Source organism: Vespula vulgaris, chromosome 6 (genome assembly GCF_905475345.1).
Source record: "Vespula vulgaris chromosome 6, iyVesVulg1.1, whole genome shotgun sequence".
In the NCBI taxonomy this organism is placed as follows: Eukaryota; Metazoa; Arthropoda; class Insecta; order Hymenoptera; family Vespidae; genus Vespula; species Vespula vulgaris.
This window is the reverse complement of record NC_066591.1, coordinates 1168634-1196055: the sequence shown is the minus strand read 5'-3', so window position 1 is coordinate 1196055 and position 27422 is coordinate 1168634. Positions and strand designations below refer to the sequence as shown.

Genomic DNA, 27422 nt, shown 5'->3' with positions numbered 1-27422 from the left:
TTGTTTTTTCTTTCTTTCTTTCTTTCTTTCTTTCTTTCTTTCTTTTTTTTTATAATTTTTTTTTTCGATCATTCAACGATCACGTAAAACGTAAGTAAGACGTACATATGTATATATGTATATATGTTGAACTCTTAACGTTTCATTCAATGATCGAGCTAACTCTATTTCTTTTCCTGACCTGATACACACGTTCACCATATCGCCTCACCATCGTGCAAAAGAATTTTATATAAATATGAATAGTGAAAAGATGAGACTGGTTAATTTTCGATGTATTTATGTATATATGTATGTGTATTTGTAGGTATGTATGTATATATATGTACGTATATACAGGCTGTATATAAACCATATAAACTTGTTTGTTAATAGTTTCCCGAAAAGAAGATAAAAATAAAAAATAAAAAAAAAATAGAATGAAAGAACTTACTACTAGAAAATTTCTACTTACAAATTTATATACACCCTGTAAACATATATATATATATATATATATATATATATATATATATTTATTTATTTATTTATTTATTTATTTCACGTATCATTAAATAAATAATTCATGCAGAAAGAAACTAAACTACTCGATAGTGAAGAACAGTTCTGAACAACTTCTTAAACTATTTAATATATATATATACCAAAAAAAAAGAATATAAAAAAAAACAAAAAAAGCAGAATAAAACTCATGTATAAATCTTACCTCGTCAACGCCTATTTTTCGACAGGCCTCCAAGAAATTGTCAACGTTACGTCTGCATCTTGCCATTGTGAGCTTAGGCTACGTAAAGAAAGATATCATTGTCTTTCGTTGTCATGGACGACAAAGTTACAAAGAAAATAACAATAATAAAAAGAAAAAAAAATGAGGACAATCTTTGTAATATCATGCGATGTTTGTAATTGTTGATGACGAAATTGTTTGATGGGACTTACTACGGCCGGTGATGGGACATGTATGCTGGCTACCGATCGTGGCCTTACGTGATTCGCCAAGTGACAAAGTACGACGCCATCGGTCAATGCTGGCGCCAGATCTTCCGGTAAAGCCATTTTCAGTCTCGTTTCTATATGCTGTATTATAAGTCAACGAAGGAACAATGCGAATGCCTCATTAGAAATCTGCTGCACAATTACTCAAGACTACTAACTGTAGAACCATTTATTTTGAAAATTATCCAAAGAATCCATTTTTTTTTCTAAGTGAAATGTCGCACAATTCGTAATTACTTTATATTACTCTTATAGACTTTTTATTTCTAACTGGTTAATATTTAATATCTTAAAAAATGCAGTGTAAAATTGGATAAACAAAGCAGTAAAAGAAATTGCGTAAAAGTGATTGATTATGAAAACGATAAAAGTCTAATTTCTATGGACACATGTAGAATATATTTTAAGTGATATTTGATTTTTCGTGATCGAAATCAAATGATTTTTTACAATTGATTTAATTATGAGAATGGTATAAGTTCATTTACAATCTGTAAATATATATTATTTTAGTTAAATTCGTCTGAAGGAAATTTATACGAATTACGTAATAATTAATCAAATTACATATTGATAGATTAGTAGAAACGTTGTCAGACTAGATATAATTAATTAATATTTTTAAATTGACCGATAGACTGATCTTTAATTTTCTCGAAACAACAAAAGATGGATTCGCACAACTTTCGAAATAAACGATCCATATTATCCTATACAACCTAAATACATTGAAAAAGGGAAAAGAAAGATAGCAAAAAAAGAGAAACAATTTCAATGACAATTTTATCCGATCAAACGGATTACGAGAGAATGCAAGACTGACTAATAATGACTTCATTATTATTACTATTATCGTTATAATTATGTTCCCAAAAGAAATGGTACATTTCAAGGGAATCTTGTAAAATAGCTTTTCGACACTCACGTTCCTGAGTTGTTCGATCAAATCGGCTTCCTCTTTGGCACGTTCGAACTCTCTCCTCATTGTGAACGAGTACTTTTCCGGCAAATTGCTATTCCACGTAACGGATCTCGACGACTTAGGACTTCCGCCATTTCTGCTTGGACTTTTGTTACCTGATTACCAAGGAACAAAAAAGAGAAGAAAAAAAAAGAATATTTTAATAAAAGAAACATAAGGATAAAAGCGATTAAAAGAAAAGAAAAAAGAAAAAAGAAAAACAAACGTCGCTCAAAATATCTATAATTTCATCATCGATACAAACGACTTCGGTTGAAATTTCGATACGGTCGAAAATGTTATTAACGAATATCTAATGTCTCTTACCTTCGACATAGCCAACAGCTGTTTTGACTAATCTCGGAGTATGTCCAGGACTGGTATTATTCGACATTATACTGCTCGACGTTTTGATAGGCGAATTTGGCTTTTTGTAAGGCTGCTCGTGATACTTTCCATTTTTATTATTGTACTCGTTATTGCTACCATTGATGATAGGTGTATTTTGATAATTTATCCTCGAGGGCGTGACCTTTTGCACCGGCCTCTTCGTCGCATTTTCCTCGTTGAATATTTGCTTGCCAGTAAGGGCAATGCCCTCCTTGGCTCCATTCGAGTCAGTCTCGTTGTTCTGTGATTCGTTGCCCGGAGGTGTCACCTGTTCCCTTGGTCTGTAAACACTTGGACCCTCGTTGGCCCTTTGTTGCCTCAATGCTTCCTTGTATTCCCTGAAAATTCAAACGTGTAATTCTTTCGGACGATGTAAGAGAAATGGCGTGACGATGAAGAAAAAAACAAAAAAAAAAGAAAGAAAGAAAATTCAAAGGAAAACGGAGAAAGAAAAAGATGCAGGATTTCTTTCCATTTTAAAATTAAAAACAATCGCAACGTATAATCTCATATAATCAATCAGGGATAACGAGTTAACTCGAAACTCGGGAAATTCTATCGGAAATACAAGAATGGAAGATGAGCGAGAAATGCTGTTAGAGATGGAAGAAAAGAAGAGAAAAAAGATTGAAAAAGAGATTACCTGTACGTTTGGATGTGATTTAACGGCCTCTTATCATCCCCATTCAATAGCGACGTTGAATTGCTCGTAGCCTGGATTGGCTGCACCGACTGAGTCGTTGAAATTGGTTGAGACTGGCTCGTATGCGTCGTTTCCAAGGGACTGGAAAAGAGGAGCCACGCACGATAATGCACATGCAGCACGCGTGCAAGAGGTATGCAAAAAAAGAACAAAAAACGAAAAAGAAAATAAAAACAAACAAAAAAAATCATCTTAGTAGTAAGTATACTTAGAGAGATATAGATGATAAAAGGGGGTGAGGGGATGATAGACAGAGATAAATAAAAAAGGGAATGAAAAGGTGGAGGTAACGATTCTAAATTAAAAATTCTCTAAACTTCCAATAGTTAACGCAAAAGTGACGTTAAATGGTAATTTAATATAAATTATAAAAGTTAAATTTATTCGTTTAAAATTATAAAGTAAAGTAAATTAGATCGATCAGAAAAGTGTTCGATTACAACGAATTCAATGTCACAGATAAAAATTAAATAAATTATTCATCCACCTGTTTTATCCGACATAACTTATGGAATAAGAAAATCGGTCTTACCCCGGTGGCGTGATAGACGTATGATGGAGGCCAGAGGTCATCGGTCTTCTTATGTCCGCGCCATTCTCGGAAGTGCTTCTCTCCAACCTCCTCTTCTCCAGCTGATCGTGAAGTATCATGGCCTGTACAAGAGAGAAAGATAGAGATAGATAGATAAACAAAGAGAGAGAAAGAGAGATCGAATTCGTTCAAGATTATACCAAGTAGTTATTAAACTTTTATAGTCAGCGATTTTAACGTGTCGCTCTACTATTACTGTACTGTACTTTATTGTAGCGGCGCTAAATCACTTTTTAAAAGATGACGCTGTAGACCAGGTCAAGGTCATTCAGATCGAAGCTTGAACAAGAGCCAACGCGGGAGAAAGAAAAAGAGAGAGAGAGAGAGAGAGAGAGAGAGAGAGAGACAGAAAGTAATTCGAGTTTGATATAATCGTCGAGACTTCAAGTGGGATCTACTCGATCATGCTAAATATAGAAGAACGAGTCATTCTTTAGTATTCGAGAAGAGCCGTACGTCTATTCCACGTTGCATAATACGTATACGTATTCTCCTTACGAAAATCGAAGCACGTAGAAGAAATGGACGAGGAGAAAAAAAGCTTTATTGTCTGCTCCTTTCGAGATAGGATTCTTGAAAATTTTCCGATATTTCGCGATACGAAGTTTAAAAAAAAAAAAAAAGGAGATAGAGAGAGGGAGAAAAAAACGCGACGGATACGACGTAAATGATAATAATGATAACACGTAGTATATAGATAGATAGATAGATAGATAGATACCGAGTTAAATTTAAATCGGACTCCTCTTGAATTATTATCTGATTTTTTTCTTTTCTTTTTCTATTTTTTTTTTCTTTCATTTTCTTTTCCTTTTTTTCTCCTTCGCGATTGTTAACCGAATATTCGTCATTAAGATTGAATCTCACTCTCTCTCTCTCTCTCTCTCTCTCTTCTTCTCTTGATTGAAAAAAAAGGAATTTACGAATAAATAAATTATTTCGATCATTACGTTCGATCTTTTTTTCTTCTCCTTCTTTATCATACAATCCAATATTATAAATTTATTCAGTCTGTCCTTTATAAAAAAAAAAAAAAAAAAAAATTTACGAATAAATAAATAAATTATTTCGATCATTACGTTCGATCTTTTCTTCTTCTCCCTCTTTATCATACAATCCATCTTATTATAAATTTATTCGATGTCTGTCCCTCGTAAAAAATAAACAAATAAATAAATCAAAATATTCGATTTCATAGGTCCATCAAATATTACCGATTGAAAATCTCTCAGAGATATTTAACTGGTGGTTAAATAACCATGACACTCTTAAACCCACCCACCTTGCCCAGCTCGTCCTCCAAGGACGTATGTTCACCCGGTGAAATCGTACTCGGTGTAGACGTGCCACTGCAGGATCCATTTATTCCGGTTTCGTGTGGCAACGTTATGGAAAGCGGTGAACACTCTTGACGCCATAAACCCCGTACCTCACCGTCGTGCACCTGCATTCAAAAAGCGATGTCCACCAAGAGAGGTAAAAAGGATAGTCTTTAATTAAACGTCTATTAAAGTTCTACGTTTAACGACGACGAAATATATCGTCGACGAAAATTTTTTTTATTTCATGCAATCATATTCGCTACAATAATTATCGCAATTTCATTTGAAAATTAATTACGGATCTTTGGATAATTCGAAAAAGATATGTATATATTGGTGATAATTTGAAATTCTAATCTGTAAATTAATTCTCTGTAACAATCACACGTGTTTCTTTTTTTTAACTATTTATCCATTATCTATTCGCCATAAAATTCATTTAGATTTCCATATTGGAGGATTGATATTTTTTTACGTATTTTATCTTATTGTAATTATTAGATTAAGCAATAAACAATGGATTACATATATCTGAAATATTGAAAAAATATTAATACCTTTTATTCCAACTTATTTGGCAAATTAAAGAATTTAAGTATAGTAAACTTGCGTCTCGGTTATAATAGTATAATGTAATATATTATAATATAGTATAATATAATATTTCTATTGTTTTGGTTTGGCCACGATTTTTAATAAATACGATAAATGATACTAACGTTGTTTATTTACATATAAAATAACAAAAATTTCAACAATATTCATTGGCCAACCTGAATAATATAAATAATAAAATAACAATATGTTTCATGTTATATATAATTTGTTTAGATATGATTAAGAAAAAAAAAAGAAAGATAAAATCTTTTCTTTTATATGTATTATATATATATATAATATTTATACATACATATATATATATATATATATATATATATATATATATCCACACATTCAACCCTTCTTTTAAACATAAACATACTTAACAAAATCACTACATATAAAAATCAATTTCAATATATATATATATATATATATATATATATATATATATATATATCTGAAGTTTTTTTATCATTCCTCAGTAATCGTATTGAACAAAAGCCAACGAATGAGCGTATAAAGTACTCGAAAAGAAAATGGAAGGGCTAACAAAAGTACAAGGAAACTAACCGCGCTATGAATTTCTTGGGACCAACGTTTGTCAACCCCATCGCTCGTACTGTAACCACTGTCAACGTTATGGCGCCTATGAGATCTGGTGTCCAAGGTTGCATGACCCCGAGCATCCAGAGGTCCTCTTCTTGCACGTCCTCCTCTCGCCCTCTCGTGCTTCGCCGCCTGCCTCTCCAAGTACTTGAAGATGTGCGTTCGCCCGCGAATGCATAACTGAAGCAATTCATAAACCGCATGCTCTCTCTTTCTTTCTCTCTCTTTCTCTTTCTTGATACATCCACATCTAAGATGCATGCATTTTTTTTTCTTTCTTTGTAGGAAATGATTACTCGAAAAAAAAAAAATAAATAAATAAATAAAATGTCATACAGTTATAGGGCACGCGTTTGATTTATTTTTCTTTTTCTTTTTTCTTTGTTTTCTATTTTTTTTCTTTTTTTAAATTTTGTTCAACATCACGACAATTATCGCGAAATTTTTCTATGAATTCCTTTAAAAGCTCTGTAAACAGTTCAAAAAAATAACTTAAAACAGTATATATATTTTCTATTATATATTTATTTTACTATGTATATATGTATATGTGTGTGTATATATATATACACACACATCTAATATATATATATATGTATGTGTGTATATTTATATATATTGGATGTATAGTAAAATTAAAGTTACGCAACAAGGCTCGTTACAATGATCCTGATTTTTAAAATCATCTAAAACTTCTAACCCACTCTATACTACTTATACACTTATCTTTTTATACATACTACACATACATATATTTTTTTTTTTAATCCATAGAAATAAAATATGAAAACGGCAATAAAACAATTTTGTCGTATAAATGTCTATTAAAAACTTAGAAATTAACAAAAAAAAAATTGACTACATCTACATCTACATATATATATAAAAAAAAATAAAAATAAAAGATACAAAATATAAAAAATAAAAAGTTTCCAAATTAGGAGATACTTGTGTGTGCATTATGATAGAAATTAATCGATAATGCTATCAATGTTTGTATATATGCTCACCGAAGCAGGCGGCGAGGTCAGAGGATTATCGGAGAGCTTAAAATCTACCAAGCTTTTCATCTTTCTCATTTCGTTTGGAAGCACAGATATCCGGTTACCGCTAATATCCAGCTTCACGAGCCTCAGGTACGTAAGTTCTGCATGGAAAAGTCTCATTAGAGACGTGGTAAATATAATATAACGAACAATCTACGATCATTTTACACGCCATGACTATCCTACGATTACTACTAATTAACTTAAGTAATTAACCGGTAAAACGTCGTTTTACGAGCAACATCAAGGGAGATCTTATATAAAATTATTATTACGTATCAAAGGTAAAACAATTTCTTTCTTTCTCTCTTTATCTGTCTGTTTCTTTATCTATCCTACTATCTATGTATGTGCATATACATGTATGTTATATGATAATTGCAAATCGTATCAAACTCTTTATTAAATTTTTTTCTTTTACTCTTTCCTTTTTTTTTAATAGAAAATTGTCTTCAATATTCGTAACGCTCGATACGATAATTATTTAATTCTGAAAAGAAAAGAAGAATAGAGAAGAGAGAAAGAAATGTACGAATGAAATAGAAACGATTAATCCGAATAAAATTATATTCGTTGATAATTATTTTGATAATTATTATCCTTAAGAAAAGAAAAAGAGAGACGAAATAGAAGAAGTAGAAGAGGAAGAAAGAGTAAAAGAAAAAAAAGAAAAAAGAAAGAAAGAAATTGTTCTTCTGCGTTATTATATCAGGTAGATATTGGAATTTAATCGAAATGAGAAGACAGGGCTTCTCATCCTACCTATAGGCAGGTGCACCAACAAGTTGCTCCTCAGGTCTAGGGATCTGAGTCGTGCAAGGTCACCTATACGAGGTGGAAGTGTCGCGATTTCGTTGCAACCTGCATCCAGTTCTGCAAGAGCCGACATCCTCCCTAACTCATCTGGTAGGGATGCTAATCTGTTGTGTGCGACCAATAACGTCTGAAGAGGTAGCCTACAGATTTCTCGAGGTAGTGACGTCAATTGATTTCGACTGTGAACAGAATCAAAAAGGAAAAAAAAAGATCGAAAAAATAAATAAAAATAAAAAAGTAAGTACAAGGACGATGTAACGCAGATATATTATTTATTCTCTTCGAGACTTCTTTTAATTAATTAATTAATTTATTTATTTATTTACTTATTTATATATTTATTTATTTATTCATCAAATCGTTAAAGCGCAAGATAAAAAGTTAATTAATTCGAAAAAGGTGTTTTTTTTTTTTTTTTTAATCATTTAAGAACTTTTGATCTGTACATTAACACTTATCGCAGTAAGAATGTTATTATAACTGGTTTGACGAAACGCCAAGGGCAAAAAGATTTTTATAAATTCTTTCACTTACATTTTTTCTTTTTTTTTTTTTTTTTTTGATAAAATAATTTTTAACCTAATAAAAGTAAAACTGTAAGTTTTACAAGGTTTGCGTGATAAAAAGGTAATAAAAAATAATATATAATTGGTAGCATTACTGTCAGTTAAAGGATGATAAAAGGTTAATACTGTTTTACCAAGGAAATGAAAAAGAGGTCGTATCCCATTACGTGTGGGAAAGTTTTTATATAGAATGAAAAGAAAAGAAAAATATAATAATATAAAGAAATAAAAATTCCAACCTAAGATCGAGGTAGTTTAATGACTGAAGCATCACGACAGTTTCCGGTATGATTCTTATGGCATTGTGGTAAAGATGTAGTTTCTCGAGGAAAGGAAATTCCGTGACCTCTTCTGGCAGCTCGACAAAGCGATTCTTCGAAAGATCTGCAAATGAGAAAAAAAGAAAAGAAAAATTAGAGATAAACGTAGTTTTCGTAATCGAACATTTATCGTACAAAAAATTGATCGCATGTATAAATAGCTAAAAAGAAAAGTGTTCAATTATTCGTTCAATATTTATAATATTTTCGACAAGTGATTTTCATAATTTATTTCACGTACACGTCATAAAAAAAGAAAAACCCTTTCAATCGCCTCGTTTCTAAAACATTATACGTTAAATAAATCATTGATATAGTAGAGTCAATATTCGATAAGTATGAATTCGTAATAATGAATAAATTTATCTTCAAGATAAATTAAAGATAAATGTAAGATAAATGTAAGAAGAAAACGATTAAATTAACTTTTCAATTCTAATATTTACAACATCTTCAACAAATGATTATCATGATTTATTTAACGTAATAAAAATCCTTTAATTTCCCTTTCTAAGACATTAAACATTTGATCGTTAAATCATTGCAACGTATAGTACGATAATTATTAAATCAAATTTATCGCATGGTCAAACATAAGAAAAGAAAAAGAAAAAGAAAAAAAAAGAAAGAAAGAAAAAAAAAGATTAATATTCCAGTTGTAACATTTACAACATCTTCAACAAATAATTTCCATAATTCATATCACAAACACGTAATAAGAAAAAAGAAAAATCCTTTCAATTCCAGTTTCTAAGACATTAATACGTAAATCATTGTTATAGCAGGGTGAACGTTCGATAAGGATAAAGGAAGAGGCAAGTTATTGATCAGAAAGTTCAAGTCCGAAGTTGGGAACAGGCTTGCAAGAGAAATAGCAGTGACGGCAATAGCACCAGCCACCCTTATCCTTTTTCGAAAGCTGCGGGGTTGTTGCTCGGTACGCACGTGGCTCTCGTCGCGCCCCATTCACCAAAGAGACGACGATTCTTCTTAGCAAAGTAGAAAAGGACCACCCCAAGCAAGGCGACAGCTCTCTCTCTCTCTCTCTCTCTCTCTCTCTCTCTCTCTTTCTCTCTCTTTTATAACAGAGCTGTTGCTACGGGAGACATATCGGTACCTTATTAAGCCGCCACCAACCTTACCGGTTCCTTAACTGGAAAGAGCCCCTCCCACTTCACCACCCCTCTCCTACCCTATTGCTCTTTGATCGACTCGTTTCGATAAACCCTTGGAATAAACATTCATTTATATTATACCTCGCGCTACGATTTATCGCATTTCCTAAGAAACTATAACACGTTCGTTCTAAATAAACTTTAAACGGATAAGATCGAAAGCGAGAAATAGAATTGATATCTTCATAACTACGAGCTGATAATCGAATCATTTTTTTTTTTTTTGTAGAACATGGAGAAGAGAAAAATAAAAAGAGAGAGAGAGATCGTTTAATAATCAGAAGTAATTCATTCTAAATCGTTACGTTAATACGGATTAACGAATCTTTCAACTCGTAATTTTGTGTATATTAGAAGCACGCACGTTTTAACATAGATTACTGAACCGGACGAAGAATAATCATTCCGTTGTCACGTTCGCACGATGCGTCCGTTTCTTTTTGGATAGTTTAATTGCAGAGAAACGTGCCACGAATGAGAGATAAATTTTTGTTCCTCTTCCTTCAACACTCAGCAACTATTACGGCCATCCAAGTGGAAAAATTTATGGGGTTGGTCAAAGTTAGTAAAAATTTATCTACTGTTTCAACAGACCTATTATTTCAATTACGATTTTAATTACGATCGATCCTATCCCATAATCGAATATCGTGATACACGAACTCGAATCGTCGGTTCAATTGTTAATCGTCGTTGTTAATCGTTCGATCGAAATCGTTAAAAATAAATGTTCAAGGTCAGCTGTCGAACCCTTCGATTCGCCATACAATCAAAAGGCAAAACGAGTTCAAGTGGAAGCTTATAATACGTTCGAGATGATACCGATCCAAGGATCATTTAACGAACTTGATTTTCCGGTCTCGAGTTTTAAACCGACGAGTTAGAGGTATTCTAAGAAAAATAAATTAAGAAAAACAAATGTATGAGTAATAATATCTAATTCGCGATAGGTATATATATATACACACATACATATATATAATATAATATATAATATATATAGAGTATATATATATAACATAATATATATTATATATAGGGTGTGTGTATATATATATATATTCTTTTGCCTCCTTCATTCTCATCAAACATCACCGAATTCGATAGAAAATCCGAAGATCCGGAAATTGGCAATCGCCGTGTCAACAGAGATACGTACTTACCTAACTCTATATACCTTACCCAAGGATCTTCTTAACCCGAGGCAAATTCAGAAGACACTCTGGTTTTCCTTGCCTCAAAATAAGATCATCCTGATATAACCGAATAAAGAAAAGGGAGTTACTTTAGCCGATGAAAGAAAAAAAAAAAAAAGAAAGAAAAAAAAAAGACCTGGCACGAAGAAAATCGGGCATTTATCGAGAGATTAAAAATAAGATCTGAAGAAGGGATTCAAAATTAAAAGAAAAATTATTTAACTATAGATAAAAAAAAAAAAACTAACTCGCTTTCATCGATACGAGGGCAATAATCTTGCGAATTAAGAAAAAAAAAAGAAGGAAGAATAAAATGAACTAAAACAAAATAAAAAAAAAAAAAATGCACGAAATCTCGTCCAAGTAGAAAAGCAATTTGTTTCATTGATTCATTATGTATACAGATAAAGTATTCCTCAAGAGAATCAAGATCTTTGGTCTAGACCGATAAAAACTAGCTCGAGAAGTCTAGACGAGGAAACTCTAACGTGGAAAGTCTTTAAGCTATCTAAAAGACGATCTAAGAGAGATATCCAATAGGGATGAGAGAGGAAAATATTTCTTAGGTTCTTCGATATTTTTCCTTTCTTTTTTATTTTTATTTTTTTATTTTCTTAGTTAACAGAGGACGTCGACAACCATTATATATATATATATATATATATATATATATATATATATATATATATAATTTATATATTAAATTCGATCTTTCCCACAATTTAAGATGGAACGAATAAGAAATAAAGATTGAACTCGTCTAGTTTCGTTGTTCGAAGAGACATCGAAAATAAATCTCGAATAGGAGGACAATACTGTATTAGTATTAGTTAAGAAGGGGAGATTGGAAGCATAGAAATCAATGCTAACACAGTCGATCGAATAATCATGGAGGAAAAAGGGCGTCGGCTAGTCGACGTTAGTTCCTTCGTTCTACGCACAAGATAGGGATGGTTGAACCCCTTGCAAAAAAAAAATCTCCCCGATAAATATATATGTACGTGGCAGCTCTCTCTGTCTTTCTCCCTCGCCTGCTCCTCTCTCTCTCTCTCTCTGTCTCTCTCAGAGAATATATATATATATATATATATATATATATATATATGTATAAGTAGAAATAGTTGAGCTTGCTCGCTATTATTTCACCCACGTTCTTGGCAGTCCCGTAAAATTTTCTCCCTCGTCACACACAGATACACACACACACACACACACACACACACACACACACACACACACCGATCCGCCATTTTGAAGAGTCGAGAGAAAACTACCTCGTGTTCTACTCCTCTTCTCCTTCTTCTTCTTCATCCTCTATTTCTTCCTTATACCACTTTCGTTTCTCTCTTTCTCTTTCTTTGTCCTTTACAAAGTTATCTTCATCCACTTGTCCTTCACGCACATTTTAACTCTGACAAAAACTTCCCCACAATAGGGCGACGTAAATTCGCGTAGGGATGTAAATAACGCGACAGCCGAGAAGAAAAACTTCTCTTCGACAATTTTTTTCTTTTTCTTTTCTTTTCTTTTCTTCTTCTTTTTTTTTTTTTAGTTTCAAGAGTGAGAGGGAAAAATGTTTTGAGAGAGAGAGAGAAAGAGAGAGAAGAAAAAAAAAAGAGGAAAGAAAGTAAAGAGCGATCGTGTTCGTTTGCTGTCGATTTATATAATCGATCATTCACTATCGAATCTCCTTTTTTCATTTACTTTTACATTTACATGAAATTTTTTTATACTTAATCTAAAGTTTCATCTAATCGTTTTGTAAATATCTTCAAGCGAGTCTCGTCGATGTAAGAATAAAATGCGTATGAAGAATCGAGTTTAATAAAACATTCGCTTGTAATAATATATAATTATACCTAATGCCTATACACAGACACACACATATACACAAACTAATAAACTAAGAGAAAAATATTTTTTTCTCCAAGATCTACCACCATCGTCCTTTATATAATAATTCATACGGCAATACTTTACGATGGTAAAGGATAGTCGATAAAAATGAAAATCAGCGAAACTCCGTCATTATTTAAATACATATGGTAGGAAGAAGCACTTCCGGTAATAACGGTCAGCGAAAGTGCCGTTCTCCGTGACGGCTGATAAAAATCGTTAGTTCGACCCTCAACAGACTGTTAGACTCTCGTCTCTCTATTCTCTCTCTTTCTCTCTCTCTCTTTCTATAGTATAAGTAAGTACATTATTCTAGTAGGTGTTTCAAGAGAGAGAAAGAGAGAGAAAAAGAAAGAAAGAGAGAGAGAGGGGGGGGAAGTAGGAGGAGAGGGGTAGTGTCTCCTCATCGGTCGTCGCACTGGTCGTACGCTTCAAGGACCAAGGTCGAGGTCCTGGCTGGCGCAAAGGATCGATACTATATACAGCAGACACATACATATCCATATACATATATTTATACATACATACGTATACGCATATATACTAATACATATATATATATATATAATCGTGCGTGACAAGAGAATCAACTATGACATTACGTTTTCGAGGGTTGGTGGAGAGGGAGGGAGTCCCATGGGCGTGGCTGTTCCCTCTTGTCTACAGCGATAATGTATTTCTCTTTCTACTTCATTTTTTTCGATCACTCGTACACATTTACGTTATAGAGAATACGTAGACGTACGAATGAACGACATGACATTTTGACTGTTCCTCATTATTTCCACGATTTTTCTCATATCTTTCACATACTCGAACTCGAAATTATCGTCTTCGAAGGGGAGCGAAAACTGAATCGACCAATGGAAATAGAGATATCGATTGGCATCGCGTGTTCTCGAGAACAATCGAGATTGCTTGTAATTTATGGGTATGGCACGCATTTATGGTGTATATATATATATATATATATATATATATATATATATATATATATATAGGGTGTTCCTAAAATAATTTCAAGTTACCTTGTGATACTTCCTATCGTTTATATCTTAATACCAATTTAAAAAAAAAAGAAAAAAGAAAGGAATAATAAACGTAAAAAATAATTAAACAAAGTAAATGTAAAGCTTGATGCGTCTCTAATTATCTTTCTACCCTTTCTCTTTTTTCTCCACTTGTTCCTCTTCTCTTTTTTCTTTTTAATCAAGTCGCACGCTATCTTGTGTATCACCGTGTTTCTTTTTTTCTCATGCCTTCGTAAGGATAGAAAATTAATTTACCGAGTCGACTGGATCAAAGCTCGCTAGTTAAAAAAGCGGTAGAGGAGGAAGAAGCGAGGAGGGTAGGGAAGACGAGGGGTGAAGGGAAGAGAACGAGATTGAGAGAGGAAGATTAATGAAAGGCCCGTTAAATACCTTCGTAAGTAAAACTTCAGATCTCTATTCTCGAAATTTCGTGTTCAACGATCGCCCGGTCTCAAGTTCTTATTACCTAATGATTTTAATCTGAACTTAAATGCTTTCTAGATCAAAAAAGAAAGAAAGTAAGAGATAAAAAGAGAGAGAAAGAGAGAGAGAGAGAGAGAGAGAAAGAGGTTAAAGAACTTGCAAAATTTCTTCTCTCGAGCGTTGGAAATGTAAAAATGGCGCATGGCCATCGTAATTTCAACGATAATCCGACATGTTCACTAAGAAAGAATGAAAGAAAGAAAAAGAGAGAGAAAGAGAAACTAAAAGCCCAGACAGAGAAATAAATGTCCTGCTAGGACCACTTTAGCTTTTCTTATGTTCACTGGCAGGTTCTACTGCTTGCTATATAGCTACGAGATCCCAACTCTTGCTAGCTCGTTTTCTCTTTCTCTTTCTCTCTTTCTCTCTTTCTGGCAAGTTAAGCTTGCCATCTAATTACGAGTGTGACGATAAGAGTAAGAGAAGGAGATAAAGAGAGAAAGAGATAGAGAAACATACCTGGCGATAGTAGGTATGGTAACTTTTTAAGGTCTTGCTACGTCGCTTTGAATGCTAATACTAAACAACTCCTTTTTCTCTAATCTCTATCTCTATCTCTCTCTCTCTCTCTCTCTCTTTCTCTCTCTCTCTCTCTCTCTGTCTATCTATTTATCCGGCTGTTCTTTCCTTTTCTGTCTTTGAAGAAGAAGAGAAACTGGTATTCTCGCTAAGAAAACCAACAGAAGTTACTTTTTCTTCCGCTACTAGAACAACGAAATTAGGTTCTCGAAATAGGACGTAAAGAAGACGCACGTCGTTTCACGGGGTCATGCGTCATGATTATTATCTGGAATCTCTCGTGTCCGAAGAACACGTTTTTCCTTTTCCCACGCGCGACGAGATCCAATTTTTTTTTCTTCGTTCTTCGAGAGAGAAATAACACGTCATCGGGTAAAGGCACGTCACCACGAGGGTTGAATCTCTCGAGATTTTTGATGGGGGGAAAAAGAAATTATAAATAATAAATAAATAAAAAATTCTGGAAAGATTTTTTCTTTCGAATTCATTGCAAATAATTTTTTTTCTTCCTCTCTTTTCTTTTTCTTTTTTTTTTATTTTATTGTTCTGGATGATCAGAAAAAAATCGAGAAGATCATATACATATATGTATATGTGTATGTATAGGTATATAAGATCTATATCCATTGTTCCATTCGACTATCATTTTGAGATCGACATAGACAAATAGAAAGAAGAAGAAGAAGAAAAAAAGGATCAATGAACGATATCATCCACCAGAATGGAAACTGTCAAGCTCTAAGTATTTCCCATTCAATAAACATTCTCATAATATCCCATAAGAACGTAATAACGTTCCGCAGTTTCTCAATTGCGGTTTCATCTGTTTACCAGATTACATATTCGATCGATAATGCAATAATTGTCATTGCCACCAGCGTATCGAGTGTCATAAGCGGGCCGATAAATCGCGCGTATCGATTTTTAAATAAACGAACACACGTACACAGAAAGAAAGAAAGAGAGAGGTTAGAGATTATTTCGTTCAGGTGAGTAAAAAAGGAAGAAAAAAATAGAGAATAAAAATACAAAATAAGAGAAAGAGAGACATGTAAAAATGTAAGATAGAAAAGAGAAAGGAAAGAAGATAGAGACACGACACGAGTGAAAAAGAAGAGGGTAGGAGTTATAAGAGGCCACATAAGGGTTGCCTTCGAAACCGTGGAAACAGGAGGTCCGGGTCCGATCGATAACGTCCCCATGGCAAACATTGCCCCATGGGTTGGTTGAGGGTTGTGCTGTTAAACCCCCGCAAGGTGCATCATTCGCTGCTCTATCTCTATCTCTCTCTCTCTCTTACTTTTCTCGCCATGCGCACTCGCGTCCACCATGAATAGAAATAAAGAGGGACACCATTACACTACGCTATTACCATCTATTTATTATGTATTGTATCGTATTGTGTCTTGACTATCAATTAAATTTTTTTTTGTTATTGATCAACGTTATCTTAAAACTTTATACCTCCTTATATAGCTATGAAATTATTTTAAACGAATGAATTTAATATAGATATTTCGTTGATTAAAAATTACACGTTCGAATAGTTTCGTAAGAGTCATCGTAAATATAGTCTCTCTCTCTCTCTCTCTTTTTTTTTTCTTAGTTATGCCATGTAAGTAAAAATGTATACAGTTTATAGACGCTTTTATGAATGCAATTTACGAGTGTTCACTATTGGTTCTTTCGGTGAATCTTCTCGAATTATTAATCTATATCTTAAATATTAATATTGCTATTACGACAAATCGATATCACGGCATCGTGGTATATATGTACGTACATACCACTCGCATCCCGACAACTTTCTAATTCCAAAACTTTCGATCATATAATACGACCTTGAGGAATTCTCAACCACCTCCTATCCGCAATACTCTTCGATCGTTCAAACGTAATAAGAAAATACGATTCTCTTTCTCTTTTTCTCTCTCTATCTCCTTTCTCTTCTTTTTTCGCATACTTACGTAAATACAAACACACATTTCTAAGAGAAAACATTGAAACCGTTCGCCATAAATGAAATTATTGACATTTCGTTTTATACGTTATAAAAAATATCGATAATTACTTTCACATAGAGATAAGAAAAAAATAGAGAAAATGATGAAGGGTAAGTAAGTAAGTAAGTAAGTAAATACGCAGGTAAATAAGTACTTATGTATCCATTTAAAATAAATATACAAACTACGTCGATTTACGTGCGTCTATAAGTGCATCTATAGTGCGTAAGTATTTCTCTTTCTCTCTTTTTCTCTCTCTCCCTCTCTTTCTTTCTCCCTATGCATACATATATGCGCGTATGTAAAAGAAATAAGAGACAGAAAAAAGAAGAGACAAAAACAGAACGAGAGAAAGAGAAAGATAGATAGATAGATAAAAAGAAAGAGAAAGAGAGACAGAGAGAGAGAGAGAGAGAGAGAGAGAGAGAGAGAGAGAGAGAGAGAGAAAGAGTGACAGAAAAAGGAAGAAGAGAAAGAGGATGAGGTGAGTGACGAGTAAGAAAGAAGTGGAGGTGGCAGAGGAAGAGAAGAAAGAGAAGGAGGTGGAGGAAAAAGGGAGAAAAGAGAAGTTCATGGCACACCCGTTCGTCGAGTGGAAACGTTTCTCTTCGTTCTTCCTCTGTCCTTGAACCATCGCTATTGCCGTGTCATAGGCTGAGCACGGCTGACTGCCGTCCGTGTTTCTGTTGCTGTTTTTGTTTCTGTTGCTGCTAATATTGCTACTGCTACTGCTATTGCTACTGCTACTTTACCATTACTCGTTTACCATTGTGATGGTACCAAGAAAAGACAGAGAGAGAGAGAGAGAGAAAGAGAGAAATGGACAACGGAAAAGCAAGAGAGAAAGGGGAGAGAGAGAGAGAGAGAGAGAGAGAGAGAGAGACTCGAATGCTTTTGTGAGAGACAGAGACCGCTACCACTTCCGGTGATGCGGACGCGACTACGAACGAGACACGCATATTCGATCGACTCTCTGGTATCGTTTTTAGAAACATAACCGCAATTTCCACCGTCCCTCTTCCTTTCTACCATTTACGACAAATGCGTTCCATAATTCACTAAACGTGTGTGTGTGTGTGTGTAGACACATTTTTCTTTTTTTTTCGAAAAAATCGTCCTCGCGAGAATACATATTTCAATTTAATGTTTTTACTATTTTCCGAAGTGATTTGTAATCCACCTCCTACTCTTCATCCCTTATAGATTAAATACGAGGATTACAGACTACAGCTTTTTTTTAGAATTTATATAAATATTTATCGTTATTCTAGATTGTGTGTGTGTGTGTGTGTGTGTAGCGTACGTCGTATAAGCAAATTTTTGTGCAACTGTAAATATATTCGATATTTCTCGAAATTGTTGGAAATGTGTCATTGATAATTAACGCACGTAGATGTATTAAAATCTCTTTATCTTCCCTTCTACCTTCCTCTTTTTATTTATTTATTTATTCATTTTTTTTTTATTATAGTCATTATCTCAAAAAAATAATACAGGAGACTGGCAGATAAAAAATAGAAATGCAAAGAGAGAAAGAAAGAAAAGAAGAAAAAAGAAAAGAAAAAGAAAGTTTAACCGCAAACAGATCGAATTGTAACGTCGGAATGAGTCCAGATCGATTATTTGAAAATTTCATAAGAAAAATGTCGGTCGTTAAAATATAATGTTACGAACTGCAACGACGAATGTGAAATGACTCGTTGCTAAATGTCAAAGATTCTCTCTCTCTCTCTCTCACTCTCTCTCTCTCTCTCTCTCTCTCTCTCTCTCTCTTTCTCTCCCCTTCTCTAACTAAAAGAGTGCTTCTACTGGCTGAGTATGGCTCGTCAACACTTTACGTGACCTTGAAAGATCACGATTCGATGCGCACGCAGTAAGTAAGTACCTACAACTACTTGTCAGTTGAGAGAGAAAGAGAGAGAAAAAAGAGAGAAAAAAGAGAAAGAGAGAGATCATTATCTCATAGTAAAAAATGCTATCAATAGATGTAACCAGACTCAATTAACGTGATTCTAACTTTATATTGATCTTCTTAGAAATTCAATTCTTCTACTTACTAGAAAGAAAACCGACGAATGAACGAAGGAACGAATGGTTGGATGGATGGTTGGATGGATGGATGGATAGTTGGTTGGTTGGATGGATGATGGTGATTTCAAAGTAATAGTGAACCATCTGGTGCACGACTACGAGGTGGTCTTGCCGAGGCGTGAATTAAACGGCACGCTCAATAAACGCGCGTTCTCACACCGTGGGAATGAAACGGTGTACGTGTATTTGTATGTGTATATTTATGTGTATTTGTGTGTATGTGTGTGTGTGTGGGGCAACCCTTTACTGCATAATTGCATGGTTCCTCTTTCTCTGTCTCTCTCTCTTTCTCTCGCTGCAATTTCAAAGCGTAAAACTTGAGTACTGCGAGATGAAGAGCAAAAAAGAAGGAAAAAAAAGAAAAGGAAAAAGAGAACGAAATTATCCGCAATCGTTTTGTACATTATCGATATTTTTAATTCGACTGATAAAATTGAGAAAAAAACTTAATAATCGAATAAAAGTTTTGATTTATTTTCGTTCAAAAATTTCATTTCGTTTTTTTTTTCTTTTTCTTTTTCTTTCTACAGTTGTCAGTTTTCAAGGACAATTACGCGTTCGATATAATTTATTCGTTTGGTTCGCACAGCTAGGTACTCTTAGCCTGATGACCGGCCATGGACGATCACTATGTCAGATATTATGCTATGTATTATGCGTGTAAAATGAATATAAAAGTTAAGCCTTCGCTTAAACGTATGCGTTTACGATCTATATCAATTCTGATCTAGTTACACGCGGATAAAAAAAAATATGACGATGTCACGTACGTTCGATACGTAACTAATATGTTCCTTCATTTATCGTATATAATCTATTAGATATTTTCAAGAGATAATAGAGATAACTTATTCGTTGAGAAAGTTCATGTTTTATTTATCTTTTCTTTTTTATTGCTTTATTTTTTTCTTTAAACACAATACTTGTAAATCTCTCATCAAAATAAATTTGTAAGTAAGTACGTCTACTTCTCAACTTTTCGCTATATTAATTTATTACACTATTAAGTAGTATAAACGAATAATGTAGTATCGAAATTATTCGATTGTGAAATATTCTTCAAATATTAAACGACATCGTACTTTCGTTTCTCTCTTTCTCTCCTCTTTTTTTTTTTTAATCGTATTTTTCCAATAACCAAGAAAAAAAGAAATTCAATGAAAAAAACGAGCGCCGTATCTTTTTAATTCACAAACACGAAGGAAATAGCATACGTCGGTGTTAATTTTCATCAAGCGCTTGTTTTATTATACGTCGATCTTCCATCATGTATTTTCATTAGACACAACACATTGAATTTTAATACCCGCCAAAGGGATCGATATTCTGGAAAGAGCTATTTTCGTCTAGGTTTGATAGCTCGTTCGCTATAGCTAGCTCGCTCTTGGAAAGGCGATAATATTCGAGAGAATCGAATTAACCTCGGCATCGACTTCGAATATCTGTTAGAGCTTTAATGAATTATAATACTAGCTCGAATTAATAAATCTGATATCCCATTCAATTTGTATCTCTCGTCAAAGTGAAAGAGAAAAGAAAACCTTTCGAAATTCTTCGAGATTTCAAAATTCAATATAGAACGTAGAACAAAAAAAAAAGATCGAACGAAAAAGAAAAATCAAATACAATACTTAAGTACGTAGATAAATATTCGATAAATTTTCGCTCTACTCGAGAAGAAAGTTTTTTGAACATTTTTGAAAAAATACGTTCAATGCGTTCGAACGAGAAAAAACAGAAAATAAAAAAAAAGAAAGAAAGAAAATATCTTTTTTCTACGATTTTCCTCTTATCTTAATACTCCTCGTCACTTCTTTTATTTTTTATTTTTTTTTTGGATTTCTTTTTTCTCTTCGACGTTAAATAGCAAAGACAGACGGATGTGCTTACTTACTCGTCGTTCTCATTTACGAAACGCGCGGGAAAAACCAAAAAGAGAAAAAAAGAAAACAGAAGAGAAAAAAAAACTATGGAACAGAACGAAACGCAACTCGCCGACTTTTCCATTCGACTCCGGTCTTTTTCTTTTCTCTCTCTCTCTCTCTCTTTTTTTTTGGTTAGTTTTTCCTTTTCGTTTTCTTTTTTCTTCTTCCGTTCGACATAGGAAGGAAAAACGAAAGAGAGAATCGGTAAAGCTCGTACTTTTTCGAGAGTTTCACGTTTTTCTCATTTAACGTTCAGTCATTCGCTGCTCCCGATGTTATGAGCGCGGTACGAGTTTTCAGCCGTTATAACGCCATCATCCTTGACCCAAAAAACTAATGCTCGAAGTGGAAATAAAAAAGGATAGCGAGGTATATACGTATATATAGGTAACAGGTAAGTACGTTTTGTCAATAACCATCAATGCATTTCGTATCCATTCCAATTAACAATATTGAATTATAATCGAAAGAAAAGATATTACAAATTGTTTGTTCGAATTAATTGCGTTTGATTTATAAAGTAATTATTTTTACTTATTCAATCATGTCAATCAACTTATTAATCGACTTATTAATCAAATTATAAACAATTTTCATGATTAATCATCTTTTGCGATATTTTCTATATACGTATATAAAAAATGTGTTATACTAGTAAATATAGTATGAATAATTAAAAATATATATATATATATAAATCATTTAGTAAAAAGTAATAATATTTATTTATTAAATCAATTAAAGAAAAGAATGTTTATAATTAATCGTTCTACAACACATTCAGTATAAATTGTATATATACGATAGATATGCTATACAATAAGTATAGTATGAATAATTAAACAAAAGATATAAATAAATTGATTAATTCTTGATAATTAATAAATATATGATACGTATCTATAAATCCGTACATATCCATAAAAATATCTATACATCATACGTATCTATAATTAAATTAATATCACAAGATTAAATACGTACACGTACACACAAATTTAAAAGTGTAAATGTGTAGAAGACGTATTGATACAAATTTTTATTAAAAATGATTACTTCCATCTCTTCGATAATTCCCATTCCTATTCTTAAAGATTATCCTTTTATTTAAATACAATATAGTTACATACGTATGAAAAAATATAGATGGATCGAAAGAGTAAGTACACATAATAACGCAACTAGGGCAACTTGGCTCATTCGTTGATATTACTCTCGAGATGAATCGCCGTGAAGTTTATACGAGTCGGCTATTCGTATAATATCGCTGTCAGTTGCATTTCCAGATTCGCGGCTCTTCTACTTCAATGCGAGAAAGTGGATCAACGGATCAACTTTTCGCATGAACGATAAAGCGAGTCGCTTATTTACTCGCATCTCTTTGTAAGAAGAGTATATTCGTGTTTCGTTCCTATTGAAGAAGAAAAAGAAAAAAAAGAAAGAAAAAATGAAGGAACCATTAATAGTAATTTGCGATATATAGAAAAGAATGACTCATGAGTCATTAGGCTCGACAAGATTTGATTTATGAACGTTAAACCGTGCAGATATTTTAATTTTAATATGGACCATAGTGTATAATACAGGGTGTAATTCAAATCGATAAAAATTGTATAACACAGGAAAGATATTTATAAACAAAAGGAATTAGGATACTTTATAAAAACGATCGAATCGTGTTGAAACACTCTGCATACGATAAAAGATAAAAAAAAAAAACATAGAAAAGAAATCTGTTTACCAACGCTATGAAAAAAGAAATAAAAAATAAAAAATAAGAATAATAAACAATGATCTCAGTCAACGCATGCTGCGTTCTCACGCGAACTATTCGAGTTACATTACGAGCTTAGATCGCCATCACTGATCTCTTTATCCTCTAACCTCCATGAAGATTCAGAACTTGAATCGTTGCAATGACCTATTAATTATAACGAATCAGCTCGTTTTATTCGCGTCTACAATTTGAAAGAAAAATACGATTGAATTCGTATCGTTTCGATATGTGTGTACAATAAAAAAGAAAAAAAAAAAGAAAGAATATTGGACGACAAAAAAAAAGTTATTAATCTTACGTACGTATACACGTAAATAAAAACTTTTCGAGATCTCAGTTTTCGTTAAACAACCCTGAAAAGCGAGACGCCTTTCTACTCGTACATTATATCTTATATAATACATGAAAACCCTTCCATCTAAAAAAGAAAGTAATAATAATAATAATAATAATAATAATAATAATAATAATAATAATAATAATAATAAAAAAAAATAAAAAGAAATAAAAAAAAGAAAGTGAGAGAAGAACGGAACGAAGAGACACAAAAAGAAAAAGGAGTAAGCGAAAGGAATGATGAGAATGACGATAACAAATAAAAGAACATTTTTTTAAAAAAACTTAAAAAAGTAAAAGAAAAAAAGAAAGAAAGAAAAGAGAAATGAAGGATAAAAGGAAGGGAAGGAAATGGAAAAAGAAAAGGAAGAAGAGAAAAAACAAAAACAAAAACTAAAAAAGGATTCATATAAAAAAAAAAAATATCGTTTAATACGGGTTGGTACGAAGAAAAGATTAAAGCGAAACGCGAGAGGAACTTGCTAACACATGAGTTTTTCCACTCTTTCTACTATTTTCTTTTATTTTCTCTTTCTTTTTTCTACTTTGACGTAGCCGAGTAAAATCGTAGGCACACGGGTGGACACGCTCCCACGAATACGCGGTTAAGAGAAACGAAAGATACTTTGATCTTTCGTTACTCGTTTGGTTACCCAGAGTGTTCGTTCGTCTCTTTCTGTCTCTCTTTCACTCACACACATATACTCTCTCTCTCTCTCTCTCTCTCTCTCTCTCTCTCTCTCTCTCTCTCTCTCTCTCTCTCTCTCTCATTCTTTCTTTTTTACGATTTCGCTCTTCCTTCTCCCCTTGTCCAGACAGGATTTCAACGACGGCAGGTGTAACGATCGTAGTAGTTACCACAGTTAAAGGAAAAAAACTGAATCACACTGAATCTCCATTCCCACTGCCTCACCCCTCCCCACTCTTCTCTTTTTTCCCATTTCACCCCCTTACCACTGTCACTTTGCCACCTATTGAAACATCGACTACAATTTTTAGCTTTCCATAGGGAACCATGGCGACGAGGAGATTAGAGAAAAAAGAAAGAAGTTGAACGATAGGATGTTAATTCGTTAATTGGAAAATTAATCCGTAACGAAATCGTAACCAGGATGATTTTATTTCATTTTTGAACGATACACGAATCTTCTCTTTCTGTATACTGCGAAAAAGAAAAGAGATGAAAAGAAAGAAAGGAAAAAGAGAAGAAAATGATTTTTATTGATTGTTAGCTTCCATTTAGCCTCCCTCTAGTATTTCGTCACTTTACCACCTATTCAGCGACAACGACTACAATTTTTAGCTTTCCATAGGGAGCATAAGGATAAAGAGATTGAGGGGGAAAAGATATAAAAGAAAGAAGAAACTGAACGATAGGGTGTTAATTCGTTAATTGAAAAATGAATCCGTAACAAAATTATCCAATAACCAAGACGATTTTATTCTATTCCTGAGAGATACACGAATCGTCTCTTCCTGTATGCTGTGAAAATAAAAAAGAAAAAAAAAGAGAGAGAGAAAAAAAAGAAAATGAAAGAAAAGAAAAAAAGAAAAAAGAAAATAATTCCTAGCGTGTCCTCCGGGGTACAAATAGATACGGACTATGACGATTTTTACTGACGTTAGTTTCCGTTTCCCCTCACTCCCACCACCCCATTGTCCTTGGTAAAAGAAAAGATAGTCTGTCGGAGAACAATGTGTGGGCGGGGATACGAATTGAGGAGTGGGGGGATAGGGATAAATTATAAAAAAAAAAAAAATATTCTCGCGTTTCGTCTGGTTGAAAGGACATCAACCCCTAAACGTAAAGAGCAATGGGACTAAATATATAAATACGTATAATATTGTTAAAGTTAATCGAATAAAAAAGATCTTACGTTTCTTACAGAGATGTTACGTTCGATCATTTCTTCTCTCGATCTCGAATGATCGATATAAAATTCTGTATCATTTTTTTCTAATTTTCATAAAATTATCGATTTCGTGAATTAATATTATAAAAAAAAAAAAGAATATTCTAGCATTTGAAGTATAGGTAAATATGTACACAACATAATATTTGTAAACGTGGACGTAACATTGATCCGATAAAAAACAGATCGTTTCTTACATAGATCTTATCTTTGATTATTTTTTTTTCTCCATCTTGAATCAGCGACATGAAACGACGTAGGTGATGAATAAAACTCTTATAAACATGCACTTGTTTATATTATAAATAACGCAACATTTACTTGAAACTTCCGCATAATTCCACGCAATAAGATCACTCGATGATAGCGTTTGCACGCTCTACGACGAATATTTTCAAAGTAAGATCCACACGTAAGATCTATACGTGCGCGTATAAATCTAACCGCGCGTCTGTGTGTACGTGTGCTTACGTGTGGATACGGTACGGTAAGTTTTTCTCGCTTAACCATGAAATTAGATTCACTTTATGTTAAGGAAAATGGTACTTTCCTAGTAGTTAAGTGTGTCATATTCGTTAGACTGCGAAACCATAAAAAGAGATATTTCGTCATACTCTTAAACCCTTTGGATTGAAGCATATTATCTCGTTGGTATCCTCTAAGTTACATTTAAAGTACTCGATAATGTTTAACAATTAAATATGAATGTAATTGTTGATTTAAATTAAAAAGAAAAAAACATTTAATGGAAGCACAAGATTTTTTATAGATCTCTCTTGAGTAGATCTGTACTTGATTAATTACATTAAAAAATTAATTCGAATTTAAATTGAAACGCGTGTATACGGACTTGTGACATTTAAAAGATCGAACGACATCCTCTCGATCTTTTTTTTTTGCTTTTTTTATAAAAAAAAAAATTTAGAAATATTCCAACAATTCGTTACACACGTGTAAATGCGTTTTCTTAAACATCTCGAACACCCTGTTGTTTTTCGAACATCGGATTTTCAAACTTTTCACGAAACGTTCGTCCCGCAAAGTCTCTCGATTATAACGAAAGTTCGAAGTATCCTCTCAAGAAAGTTTCTCAGATGCGTCGAGTCTCTTAAACTCTGCGATAAAATTTTGCGTTAACGTCATCGCAATTATCTAGTCGTTCGTTAGATCTACCCTCGTTGAATTTCATTCGACATTAGTATATATTGTACATATATATGTAACTGTGGATTACTTGTAAAGTATCATAAAGTATCGAACGATAAAATAGTATACAAATAACAAATTATTATACAAAATTGTCGAGAACACTTCGAAGTAATGTTATCGTATTGATAAATGTTCAAAAGCGAAAAGAACGATACAATACTTACATACATATGTACTTAAGTAGTTATATACGTATATATATGTGTGTGTGTGTGTGTGTATGCGAATAGTCGACCCTGTAAAATAACTCATATCTAAGTTAGAATGTACGTATGATATGCATGTACGTTAAGAATACAAGAAAGCGATACGAATTCTTTCAACAAACGTGTTATTACAACGTATGTTTAGAAACGTGTCTCACGTTCGTAGAAATAAACACGTTTGTTGTGAATAAATGAAAAAGAAAAAGAAAGAGAAAAAGGAAATCATAATAAATTAAACGCGTTACTACTACGTACGTTACAAACGTGTCTCACGATAGTTGAAAGAAACGCGTTTGTAAAACAAAATTTCTTTCTTGTAAATAATCGAAAAGAAAGGAAATAAATAGAAGAAAAAAAATAATAATAATATTAATAAAATGAAGCTAACAATCTTTTATACGTCCAACGATTTGACGATCCAATATTATGAATTAAAAAAAATAAAAAGATAAAATATATATACATATATAAAAATGCAGAAGATTGAAACGCGTTCTAGTTGTATTCACTTTTCAAACGGATTGGTTGAATGGAATTATTCTGTTGGAAAAAAAGAGAAAAGTAAAAAAAGAATAGAAAGAAAGAAAAAGCTGATAAATTGATACAAGCAACGTCTACACGGAAGATAGGTAGATAAGTAAGTATATACATATGTATATGACATATAACTAACTTATGCCCGAATGCATAAAGGGAACAGCCGTCAACATAAAAGGGATCTACTGACCTATCTAAAGGCTT

The 27422-nt window shown here is 32.9% G+C and overlaps 1 protein-coding gene across 2 annotated transcripts in view; it reads right to left on the bottom strand.

The window, feature by feature from the left end:
- The window catches only part of LOC127064458 (leucine-rich repeat and calponin homology domain-containing protein-like), a 65175-nt gene that overhangs the window by 16425 nt on the left and 21328 nt on the right, over positions 1-27422 (bottom strand). For both annotated transcript variants that reach the window (XM_050995544.1, XM_050995543.1), the window contains exons 2-12: positions 8841-8985; positions 7982-8214; positions 7184-7320; positions 6138-6353; positions 4925-5086; positions 3583-3704; positions 2991-3131; positions 2285-2685; positions 1922-2073; positions 940-1077; positions 707-784 (exon numbers count right to left, since the gene is read on the bottom strand). In XM_050995544.1, the coding sequence (XP_050851501.1) occupies positions 707-784; positions 940-1077; positions 1922-2073; positions 2285-2685; positions 2991-3131; positions 3583-3704; positions 4925-5086; positions 6138-6353; positions 7184-7320; positions 7982-8214; positions 8841-8985 (1925 nt within the window). The remainder of the gene's footprint in view (positions 1-706; positions 785-939; positions 1078-1921; positions 2074-2284; positions 2686-2990; positions 3132-3582; positions 3705-4924; positions 5087-6137; positions 6354-7183; positions 7321-7981; positions 8215-8840; positions 8986-27422) is intronic.